The sequence below is a fragment of the Sebastes umbrosus genome, chromosome 6 (assembly GCF_015220745.1).
Source record: "Sebastes umbrosus isolate fSebUmb1 chromosome 6, fSebUmb1.pri, whole genome shotgun sequence".
Classification (NCBI taxonomy): domain Eukaryota; kingdom Metazoa; phylum Chordata; class Actinopteri; order Perciformes; family Sebastidae; genus Sebastes; species Sebastes umbrosus.
The window spans coordinates 6,533,380-6,545,842 of NC_051274.1; the positions used below are offsets into that span (position 1 = coordinate 6,533,380).

At 41.4% G+C, this 12,463-nt stretch overlaps 1 protein-coding gene across 2 annotated transcripts in view; it reads right to left on the reverse strand.

Annotated features, from left to right (window-relative positions):
• Window positions 1-311: 311 nt before the first annotated feature.
• Window positions 312-12,463, reverse strand: part of LOC119490334 (LHFPL tetraspan subfamily member 4 protein-like) — a 30,685-nt gene continuing 18,533 nt past the window's right edge. Inside the window, exons 2-4 of one of the 2 annotated variants that reach the window (XM_037773666.1) lie at window positions 7,139-7,375; window positions 3,098-3,114; window positions 312-1,951 (exon numbers count right to left, since the gene is read on the reverse strand). In XM_037773666.1, the coding sequence (XP_037629594.1) occupies window positions 1,898-1,951; window positions 3,098-3,114; window positions 7,139-7,375 (308 nt within the window). In that variant the 3' untranslated portion in view covers window positions 312-1,897. The remainder of the gene's footprint in view (window positions 1,952-3,097; window positions 3,115-7,138; window positions 7,376-12,463) is intronic. The other variant, XM_037773665.1, reaches the window with a different exon arrangement.

Here is a 12,463-nt window from a genome sequence, read left to right on the forward strand (position 1 = left end):
CTCCCAGCTTTCAAACCGGAAACGATATGGCGGCTCGGTTGGAAACTTTCTTCTCTTATTCACAAAAAATAGTTCACCGAAATGCGTTTCTGAAAACATTTAATGCAAGAAAAAGCTGAATGTGTCTTTATTTTGTATCGACAAGGCTTAGTTTAAAAGTTTCTTGGGAGTTTCCAGAAGCGGCGAATCGCGTCGGACGCCCGTGATTTGCATAAAACAGCCTGGACCTCAAATTTATGCAAATGAGGAGCGGGCGACTTGACAGTCCATCTCTGGAATCGCACTGCCACGCTACCAGAATGCATTGCACGGCTGCTTACATAGACATAGAATGGGAAGCGTGGAAAGGACGGAGTCTGTGGACACGTACCTTTAGACTTTTGATATATCTTCTAAAATTCAAGCTATGGCCCCTTAATGATATAAAAATGTATATCTACCATGCAAGGATTCAATGGTAGGACACCAAGTCACAATATATTCTGCTGACTAATACTCATGTTCCAGAGGCAATGCTTTGAGGTGATTTAGTACTTTTTAAGGACGTTTTCATTCATTAGTTGCTGTGATTTTGTCCCACTTGTGATTCCTATGACTACTACAAGCAGCGTTGCTTGTTCAAGAGGCAAATAAGTGACATCACCTTAAGACAATGCAGCACTTGGGGCTTCCCTCTGAGAGAAGGCCGACTCATACAGCCATATTCACACAGTCTTAAGACATCTGTAGAGTAAACTGATCACTGTATGCTGGAACCATAAACTGGAGTAAACTGCACACTGGTGAAAGGGTATTACAAAGGAGGGAACTCAAAATAAAATGTGATTTCTAAGTCTGACTTGGACAGCTGCAATTCAGTTCAGCAATTCAACTTTTTACTATATACTGTAGGGTGAAATACTACAATAAGAGGCTTGTTTTGAGGCCTTGTTGATGCAGGGGAAGCGTCTTTTGTTCTGTGTAAAAAAACAAATTGTAATACACAATCACTTTGATTCACAGTCCCCTGCTTTTCTGTGGAGTATTCAGCAAAAATATCCATTTTTATTCCCATCTGTCTAATCCCACCAAATCAGCAGTGAGGGTATAAACACAATGGATTCGCACATACTCCGATGCTCTTTTGGCACAAGGAACACTGAAACCAAGGGTAGAAATACTATACTCGAATGCATTAGTCAGATGAGGTTTTGTTGTCGGCTGTTTTTGTCAGCAGTCATGTTATTTACATTGTTAAGTATGTACAGTAGAGAATCTCCCAGAGATGTTAGGTTCTGTAAAGCTGCAATGGGGGTACTCCTTTAAATTCCTCACATTGGAAAAGTCCTTAGATGAAGAGCCATATAAGTCAGCGTTGAAGTGTTTTGAATGTTTAATAATCAACTTGCTGCTGTATTGCGAGTCTCGACTCCGTCACTGTACCAGGAGTATCAATAATCCACTTTCTGGAGCTATGGATGTACACAACACGCAAACTCAAAGTCATTAAAGAAGCAAGATTTGAAAAAAATCATTAAATCATAGATGGACATTATGGTTCTTCATCATAAGGACTGAATTTCTCACACAAATCAGGACTTTAAATACAGTAAATCTTTTTTTTTTTTCATCATAAAGGTATTCGTTGAGAAAGTCGAGTGTTAAATGAACTGTACAAGCTTGTATTATTTTTTTTGTTGTTGAAAATATAGTTTATACCAGTGTGTTTTGCTGTTTTTTTATCTTACAGAATCATGTACACTTGGTGTCTGCATTAAGATTGGGTGATATCCTGATCATTGGAGAGAAGAGAAGAAGAGCGTAGAGGGGAAGAAGAGAGGAGAGGGAAAGAAACAGATGGAGAAGAGAAGAGAAGAGAAGAGAAGAGGAGAAAAGTTGTCCAGTGCCATTGTTGCCCTCAGTGAAGACGCTGCACTCCATACCTCGGCTCTCTTCTATCCCGCACCTCAATCTGGAGAAAACAAGACAGATCATTCTTATTGTACTGATTTAGCAGCCTGGTGTCCTAGAAATTACGTTCTCATACAACGAAACTGCATTCTCAATTATGTTTTGAGGGATATACATTTTCTCCTAGATTGCATTTGTTTTTGATGTATCACAAATATGCATCAAATGAAAGTCTGTGGAAGTCCGCGTGAGGTCGGGTTGGATGTGTGGAACCAAAAGTCAACGTTGACTTATTTGAACGTCATATTAACGTTATCATTACATACTTAAATTAACTTACATAAAAAGTACTTATTTTAAGGCAAATAATGATATTTTATGTAACCTAACAAAGGTTACGATATTGTAACCCCAGTTCCATAAGCACAGGCGGAGCCTTCTACTGGACTCTATGGGTAATACTCTCCTCCAATCACACGCACGCGTTTACCCACTGAGATTTGCATAAACGTAGCCAGCCAATCAGGACGTACCTATCGAACGCATGCGTTACCACAGTATATAAGGCAACGTCCACCGCTGTCTGCATCCTACACCCTCTGCAGTGAGCAGGAGCAACAAGGCCCTCTTGGTCATTCTAGCTCACACCAATAAGTATTGAATTAGTAAACAACTAGTATACTAATAGTACATGGATATTAGTATACTTACTACATAAAGTATACTTTGGGGAAATATACTTGAACTTTACTTAAGTATACTTCATAAAATAAACTTGAAGTATACCACTTTTTTCGTAAGGGTTGTTTTGTCCCTGAAAACCTAAAATGTAAGTTAAATTTACTTTTGAACAGAGCAAAATAAAAATAAATTGTATCACTTAGTGCACTTCATTTTTTGTCAATATTTAGTTTAAATTCAATATGTAGCTACACAGCAGTGTAAAACAGATAGCTTGTTTTTGAGTAGGCCTTTATTAGTTCACATAAAACTCACAATAGTTCATATACAGTATGTCATATGTGACATATGGGTGGCTGTGGGTGAATACTACTAGCAGGACAAAAGATCCCTCCACTACCACTGTCAGCTAATGACGCTGGGTACTGCATTATGCTCAAAAACTAATGAGGCTTTACACAGGCACACGTATATGTATTCCACAAATATAATGCACACGAAATGTATAAAGCAAAAGTCAACTTACCCTTGACACAGCAAAATCTGCAAGGACAAAAAAAGAACAAAAGTGTTAGCATAGACACAGTGAGGCAAGAACAGAAAAAGTGCATAGTTCTGTAAAACATGAATCTGCTTATGTAAGTATGAGTTAAGCATTTAGGACATCGCTCAATGGTAAAAAAACCCAAAACATACACTTTTAATCTATGTCCACCTTCAGTGCACATTTGTAATTTATTTAAAGGGATAGTTTGGGTGTTTTTAAGTGGGGTTGTATGAGGTACTTCTCCATAATCGGGGTACCGGCACGGGTGCAAAGCAATACAGTGCTGTGGACGGGGCCAGCAGCAAAACATATTTTAGCCACCTAAAAGAAAGGCTCACCTAAAACAAGACTCAGACAAAACCAGAGTATATGTCTGGTCTGTGAATTTGTGGCTAAATTGTTACACAGATAGTCAGTGGTCATTTTTATATTGTTAAATCCAGCGGTACATGTCCACCAGGTCATGCATATGGCTGCATACTACTGAGGAACGCAATATGCAGTATGTACTGTATACTGCATACTGCGTTCGTCAGTATATGTTGTAGGCGGTTTCGAACACAGCCAAAAACATTATAGATACGTTTCATTTTCAGTTCAGTTCCCCGTCGGAAAATATTCTAAATATAGTGTACACTTCAATGGATATCAATTTTTTCTATACAACCCCACTTCAAAACACCCTAACTATCCCTTTAATTTGTTTCTCATTGTTGATTTATGTATTTTTGACAGTATATTTTAATAGAAATCCACTTATATTTGTCATATTATTGACCTAATGCTGATGCAGTTTTTTTGTTCACCCATGTCACTTAAATGAACAACAAATGCTTTCATGGGTTGTCCATTGGTTGTCACACAGTTTTGTTTTATCAGTTGATATAAAGACGCTAGAGGAACATTTATTTCTATGAAAGAAATGTGAACGAAGCATTATATGCATTGAATGTGTAAAATCACCGCCACTGTCAATGAGGTTAATCAGATAAAAACAGAGACACGCCCACGCTCTGGAATATCTCCAGTTACCATGGAAACCATCATGGAGATAGACCGTCGGAGAACCAAGACATCTTATGTCTCTTTTCTCTCTCTTTATCTCTCAGTCTCTTCCTCTCACTCCTCCTCTCTCCTTTACTCTGTATGTATATCTCTCAGTCTACTATGTCTCCTGTCATAGATCTTTCTCTATCTCTTTCACCCTCGCTCTGGTTCTTTTTCTGTTGTTGCACATTGAGTCAAATCAAACACATAATCCTTGTGTGAGGAGAATTTGTATTGTTTGGCATTGTATCTTTTTTACTCTTGCCCCTCAACTGCCTTCTTCTGCCGTTCCTGTCCTCCTCTTCCTCTCTTTTCATACAGCTGAAACAATGCAATTCAAGCGTCCTGATGCAACATCATGCAAACTGTCAAAAAAAACCTCTGGAGGCTGGAGGACGTTCTCCCACTCTTGAATACAGCACTGGAAGCAATTTGGCTGGAGTTGCTGAGGTCAGGTTGGAGTGTAGTCATTTTTCAACTGGGCCAATATTGTTCATAATAATGGCCTCACAGTTAAAGGGCCAGTGTAGAGCATTCAGGAGTATTAGCAGAAATGGAATATAATATTCATAACTATGTTTTCATTAGTGTATAATCACCTGAAACTAAGAATCGTTGTGTTTTCGTTAGCTTAGAATGATCTCTTCATATCTACAGCGGGTCCTCTTCACCGAGTCCGCCATATTGCACCGCCATGTTTCTACAGTAGCCCAGAATGGACAAACACTGGCTCTGGCGAGAGGCTTTCACGTTTTTACGTTACCTATCCGTTATTATCCGATTGCAATCCAATCACCCAAAACGCATTTTAATTCCAGGTGTAAAGGGGATCTTTGATGATATTATGGATTTCTACAACCACTGATGATCATGTTAACAGCTGCAGTGCGTTCCACAGCTGTTGGAACGCACCAGAAAGGTGCTTAAGGAATGGCTCATTAGCACAATAACACGGCTGGTTTGAATGTTTATGATAAAGTGGATCTATAAGTATGAAGTGAAATTAAATGTGTGAGAGGCATCATTAAACGTATAATGATGCACCTCTCACATTTAATTTCTGCAACATGGGCTTCAATTCACCATCTCACCACCTGCGTCGCCAATTTCCCCCTTAAGTTTGGTTTTATAGATCACAGCTTTTGCTTGGGAAGTGACATAAGCCTTTACACCCACGGTCACCTGACATCCCCTCCCACCTACACACCTGCACTTTCCTCGGCAGAGTCCCACTTGGGGGGTATCACCTGACCAGACATTATCAAACCACTTGGCGAGGTCGGCTTCAGCCAGAGGTGCTTTCCCTGGTGCGCATTCGTTTTTCATTCAGAGAAAATGACTTTCTTTTTCCTGTCATGATTTCAATGTGCATGCAGCACCAGCCTCGGGGAGACAGGTGGAAGGCAGATAAGTTACAGCAAGGAAAAGGTATCAAGGGAGTAAAGTAAAAAACAAAAATTGAATTAAAGCAGCAAGTGGCGATGAACGGGCCTTCGCTCCTTCTCGCGGGTCGGGGGTACTGGCGGGACGCTGATTGATGCAGCCAGGTACAATGAAACAAGAGTCTACGATAAACGGTCCATTAGTACTGAAAGGGGGAAGGGCTAAAGTGTAGGGGGCGGGGAACACGTCACTAATGAAAGATGATGTCCCTTATGAGTCCAGAGATGCCCTCCGACAAACAGTTCATGCGTTATGAAAAGGGTGTAGCTAAATGTTAGGGGCGGTGATAACCTTCACCAATGAAACAGGCAAGCTCTGCTGGGTGCAATGTCGCTTCCCGCAATACTCTACGGTAAACGGTTCATGAGTTATGAAAGGGGGCGTGGCTAATGTGTAGGGGGCGGGGATAATGCCTATGGAAAGGAGGCTAGGTCACGCTTCATCAACACATCATATTTTTGGGGTATAACACATGCGCAGGAAAATCTGGTCTGCACTCTCAGAAATTGAGCCAATCGCAACGCCGTCCACAGCTTCAGTTACAATGCGCATGTGTTATACCCCGTACCTCAAGACCGATGTCCGCCCATGAACCAGCCTCCTTTCCATAGGCCTTAAAATGAAACAGGGACTATCTGCTGATTGCAATGATACCCCCCATAAGAGTCTATGACAAACGGTTCGTGAGTTATGAAAGGGGCGTAGCTAAATATTAGGGGCGGTGATAACCTTCACCAATAAAACACGCAAGCTCTGCCGGGTGCAATTTCGCTTTCCGCAAGACTCTAGGACAAAAGGTTCATGAGTTATGAAAGGGGGCGTGGCTAATGTGCAGGGGGCGGGGATAAACATACCAATGAAATAGGAACTCTCTACTGAGTGCATTGACACCTTCCACAAGAGTCTACGACAAACGGTTCATGTCTTGGGGCCGGGCTATGAGTCTATATTGGCATGTAAATGACCTCAGGCCTGGACCGCCATCATGGCTGAGAAATTCGGAGCAGATTTGACATAGTATGCTGAAGAAACAACAACTTCCTTTGCGAATCACGCCAAATGGCCGCCATGCTATGGCAACGCTGTTCAACAAAAACTTTCAATCTTCACAATAATGCATCATCAAGGTCTTAAGCTTTTTGATACATATAAGCGGTTGATCACTGTCACCATGATCACTATAAGCGGTTTCTCCATAGTACTAGCATTATATCAGAGTTTAGGTTAGCGACACTCCAGCAACCCCAGCGAGCCAAACTAAGACTTGAGATAGCGTTGGGTTTCCCAACCTCATCATTAGTCCTCATCCTCAAAGCCTTTTCTCTTGTATAAATGAAACATACCATTTGAAGATACAAACAATGAAGCATAAATCTAACCTCTATGTTGCTTATCCAAGTATGTTTGAGTGAAAAGATATTGTTTTACCCTGCAATGCAGGAACAATACTGCTCCTTATTTCCATATCTTCTACATGGATCATCCTGTTGGTGAGGATGCTGACTTCAGTTTCATTATTCCTATACAAACCTTTGTTGTCTGTCTGCAAATCATCGAGATAGAAATCTGTCTGCCGGTTGCCCAGGACGAAGGCCAGGAAGGAGAGGATGAGAGCATCCAGTATGCCCATGATGGCCAGCATATAGGCCCAGCGTACAGAGCAGTCGCCCAGGGAGTATTTCCCCGTTTGCTCCCCGCACATGTCTCGGATCACCTCGGCGTCCCATCCGTCGGGGAAGATCATGCAACCCAGCACCAGGCATACTCCTGCAGAAGGTCACAAAGGAGGGAGAAGCGGGGTTAAAGTAAGAACTGGGATTGGGGAGTGTGTTATGTGAGGGGTATGAAGACAGAGATTAGGCAGCACTGATCAAATATAAATCAATATTCTGTTACTGTAATGTTTATTTCTCGCATAAAAATTTTCAGAAACATATTTTAGTGTACTGTTTGGCTGCTAAATGAGAAAGTTTGTGACCTGGCAGCCATGATGAGATCAGTTGAAGAAATACCAAGCACCGCCCACCAGCCTGAGCAAACTTTCTCAGTCTCCAGTCACATTTCTTTATTAAATGTGTCATATTTCTTTATTAATTCAAGTTAACTGCTTGTAGCAACCACAACCGCAGCTATCAACTGATAATGACATGGACGGGACATCCCTTGCTACTCATTGGTTAGGGCAAAACTGTATGTGAATGCCAACAGCTCTCCAGGTGTAGAGGGGTTAACAGGGAGGCAGTAGAAAGATAGATGGAATACATACACCGTATAGGTTATTTACCCGGAGACAATTGAGTATGAGACAGAATTTAAAACATACAGGTCAAACACAAACCTGCATGCACTCACAACCACACACAAAAGTGAGTGCACACACACACAGCCACAGACACGTACAGTACAAAGCCCTCCAGGGAATTACATACATGCAATTTCGACAGTACAACAAAAATGGTAATCTATACTTTTACACCTCTGCTCATTCATCAAAGTGAGCATCACTGGGGAGCTGATTGTGCCATATTCCTTGCTCACCAGCACTGTTTAAACAGCAATCAGCCTGGGCCTGAGGGGCTGTAAGCAAAGCAGTGGGGCAGATGGGGAACATACATGGCAGACGTCACACCAGATCTTCATTGTAGACCAGACATGTCTTTTCCACGGGCAACATCACTTGTGATACACATGAAAAGTCAGACAGATTTGGCTGAGTTGGTGATTATCACGCTTCGGTCCAATAAATGTATTATATAAAATAAAAGATTCAACGTCCATTGGTGTGCAATTATGAATATTTTACGTGCCATGTGTGTCTATTGAAGGATGTTGGGCAGCATTCAAATATAATAGCTGCTGTAGGGAATGAGGCGTATGAATTTTTTGGGGGTTTTCAGTCGGGATGCACCGATACTGGATTGGATATCGGCCGATACTGACTCAAATAGCTGGGTCGGGTTTCTGTGACAATGAGGCTGATCTATTCAATTCAGTTCTATGTTTCTATACCATATACATTATATACTGGAATATGAATTCCTGGTTAAGTTTTGATCAATTTGTTGCTGCATTAAAAAGGTTTACACTTGAGTTGTTGGTGTACAATTTATGATTTGAATAATAAATTCAAATTAAAGCAGATAGGGTACTGGCCGGACGCTGGTTGTCACAGTCGGGCACAATGAAACAGGAACTCTGCTGAGTCCAATGATGACTTCTTTACTGTCTACGACACACAGTTCAGGGGTTATGACAAGGGGCGGGGCTAAAGTTTATTGGCGGGACTATCAGTTGATATTGGCATGTAAATGACCTCAGACCTGGACCGTCATCATGGCTGAGAAATTTGGGGCAGATTTTACCAAATGCGCTGAAGTTACAACAACTTCCTGTTTTATGGCGAAAGGCGCATTTTGCTGCCACGTCACCAATGTTGCATAAAAACATTTGATAACTTTTAATCACAAGGGTCTTTTGATGGTCCTGTCCACATTTCAAGTCGATCTGTTTAAATCTGTAGGAGGAGTTTGTTGAAGTACATGGCCTGTAAAATGCTAAAAATGGCCGGAAATGGCACATTGAATTAAAAATGGCTGACTTCCTGTTGGGTTTTGGGTATACCTCCGAGAGGCTTTTTTGCACATCTCCACATGTTACATCTGCCTACCAAATTTCATACATGTATGTGAAACCTGAACGAGGGGCTAAATTTTTCTAATTGTGTAGGGAGCACTAGCGAGCCATTTTGCAACACCCAAGCCAGAAACCCTTAAAATAACAAATTTTACACCGCATCTGATAAGTGTTCTAAGTTCTTCTGTTTACTCTGTTACTGTCTATGAGGGACACGGGATTGTTTTCCCCCAAAAGGGGGGCGTGGTCATGCGAGCATACTCTGGATGATGTATTGTCGGTTTGATGTATACGCAAATTAAAGTGAAATGATTTATGGAGACAAACGTTTTTTTGAGATTTTGTGCCTTTATTGGACAGTTTACAGATATAAAAATTGGCAGGAAATTCAGGGGTAGTGTGGTGTATGACAAAGGTCTCAGGCAAGAATTGAACAGGGGACGTTGGCATGAAAATGTTACGCTTGTAGGGTTCTGAGGGTGATGGATATGAGTGTATTACCCTGTCACATTAGTGATTCCCTCTGAAGACCCTGTCTGTCTCCCACCAGCCATCCATCATGAGAAAATGGTGGGTGGTGAACTCATGGCAAAAGATGAGGGAGGATATCAGATTAGTCACCACCTCTCAGTAGCAAAGCAGAACACCATGCAAATATGAGGAGACCGCTCCTCTGACAAAATGATTGCAGGCGTAATGAGAGAATGTAATGAGAAAGAGTATAAAGACGATAATACAGTAAGTAATGAGAGAATAGGAGGGCGATGGAAGTAATCATCGTGGGAAATCATCATGTTATTAGCTCCTTTTATGACCATTATACAAGATATTAACATAGATGAGAGATGATAAAATCATTAACTAAGTAATGAGAGTCAGGTAACATGTTTTATGGGTTTTTGATGAATGTTTCCCCATCTGGCATGGAACTTGTCCACAGTTATTGAGTGGGGGCTTTTTGAGAATGTGGATGCAGAGCTACTGGAAGAATCCTGATGGTTACAGTAAATGTTATTAACTCGTTTTTGTTTTTTTCAATACTACAGTATATGTGATGGAGCAAACACACATTTTTTTCACCAGCCTAAAACTCATAAGGAGTTATGGTGTGTTTGCATATGAATAAATAACATTTTCTTGACTTTCAAATCATGTTTTGGCATTCAATTAAATGAAATTAAAACTATGTGGTTACATTAAATGTGATGGAACATACTCTGGTTTCATATTCATACTCTGGCCATTAGTTTAGTCGGTAATTGCAAAATTGTACTCAATAAAGTCATTGCTAAGATTTTGGAACAGGGCAGCACTGCTAAAAATAGGTCCAACCAACACCTTCTCATACTCTGCCGCTTTAGGCATCAAACCCACTTAGTTAGGTTTAGGAAAAAAAACGACATGGTTGGTCTCCAAAGCTACTACTTTTGCAAAGTGAAAATGAAACAGGACGTTGTGAAAAGCTCCATTCTCGGTCTCATGTTACTAATCAGACTGTAAACAATGACCGGCGCACAGAAGAGGAAGTCTTGGCTCGAATACTAGCTGGCTACACCGGAACCCCAGAAATATTGACCCTTGCCCCCAGAGGCTAAAACGTTGTCAGACCGATAGCCGATGGGTTCCGAGATTGGTTATAAACTCGGGAACAACTGTAGATTCTGCGTTTTTTCACAAATAAACTCGTGAAATAACAGTTGAGTTCGACCAAAGCACACTTGGTGATTGTTGGTAAGGGTAACGACGACGGTTTTAACCTGGTGTTGCAGATCTCCAGCATCTTTTCACAGCTTTGCAGTACTTAATGCTAGTGGGGCTGGTCCGCCTTGCTGGGGATTTCCTATTTCCATATTTTTTTTTTTGCAAGCTAGTCAATTGGGAATTTAAGTTATAGTTTGTAGCAGTTTTTGCCTTATTTGTTTGTCGATTTTGGCCCCATCGACATTGACTAATGTTTCATTAATCATATTTGTTCACAGGACATGAACATGTAGGTTATACTGATACATTGCAGCACCCTCGTTCTCAACCCCCTCTTCCCTGTGATGTGTGTCAGCTCATCCAGATGCTCTCCACATAGTTTTCATGTTCATACAGCTTATAAGGCGCGGCGCCGTCATGAATCCCCATTATGAATCTCCCAGAAAACCTGATATGGAGAGGGCAGAGAAGAGTACCGGCAGTTTACACAAGAAAAAGTCACGGTACACTGAGGAGTAAAATGTAGAAGTGCAGGTATGTTGTACCGGCGAGTTCCGAACCACTTCGAGCACTGGGTATATCGATACATAGCATTACATAGTAAAACCCTGTCTTTGTGTCCTGCAGGGCAGTATGACAGCAATGACCGTGTGACTCCGTGCCCTCTCCTCTATCCGCTCTTCTCCTCCATCTTCAACTCAAACGTTTAAGTGGGCAAAAGAGGGCTAAAAATAACCCCCACCTTCCCACAGCCCAGGAAAAGCCCTTTGAAGTTGTTGGGGTTTTTCCTCTTCCTTCCTCCCTTCCACTCTCTCAAGACACTGCATTCTGAAATTGGAGGGGAGGAACTTCAAAGGCGGCAAGAGGGGGGATCGAACAGAGGTGGGAGGATGGGAGGGAGCGAAGAGACACAGAGAGAGCTGAAGAATGAAAGGGGAAAACGAGTCGTATATGAAGAAGGAGAAAGCAAGCAAGATGGCAAACTGCCGCTCCACTCCATTATTTCCTTTCTCTCTCATCTCATGAGTACATCACTTCCTGTCATTTCTTTTCATCCCAGCATTCACAGCCCGTCAACTGTTAGAATCAAAGCAGATCAAACTAGTAAAAACATTTTTGAAATACGTTGCCAGGACTGTCTGTGATCCAACTAGGTAAAATGACTGTGAACCAATTTATTTATAGTGCCCTGAAGTTATTTATAGGCTTATTACATAACCATTTTGTCAGACTTTTCTTATCTACATGTCCACACAGATCCTTTTCTTCATTCCAGACAAACAGCCAAAAAATTATTATATAAGAGCTCTAAAAATACCACCAGTGCACTATATATAAGGGTGAAGTATTTTTGATGGGAGCAGTTCCAGACTCCACATTATTCCTCCTGAGCAGCTTGACTCTGTGCGTGCAGCCCGATCGCATGAAAAGGCGTGTGAATGACCACAGTGATGCGCAAGGCAAAAGCGTGTAAGAATGCTCTTTTTTGTCAATTTAATGCCATGAAGTCTTTGCTGAATG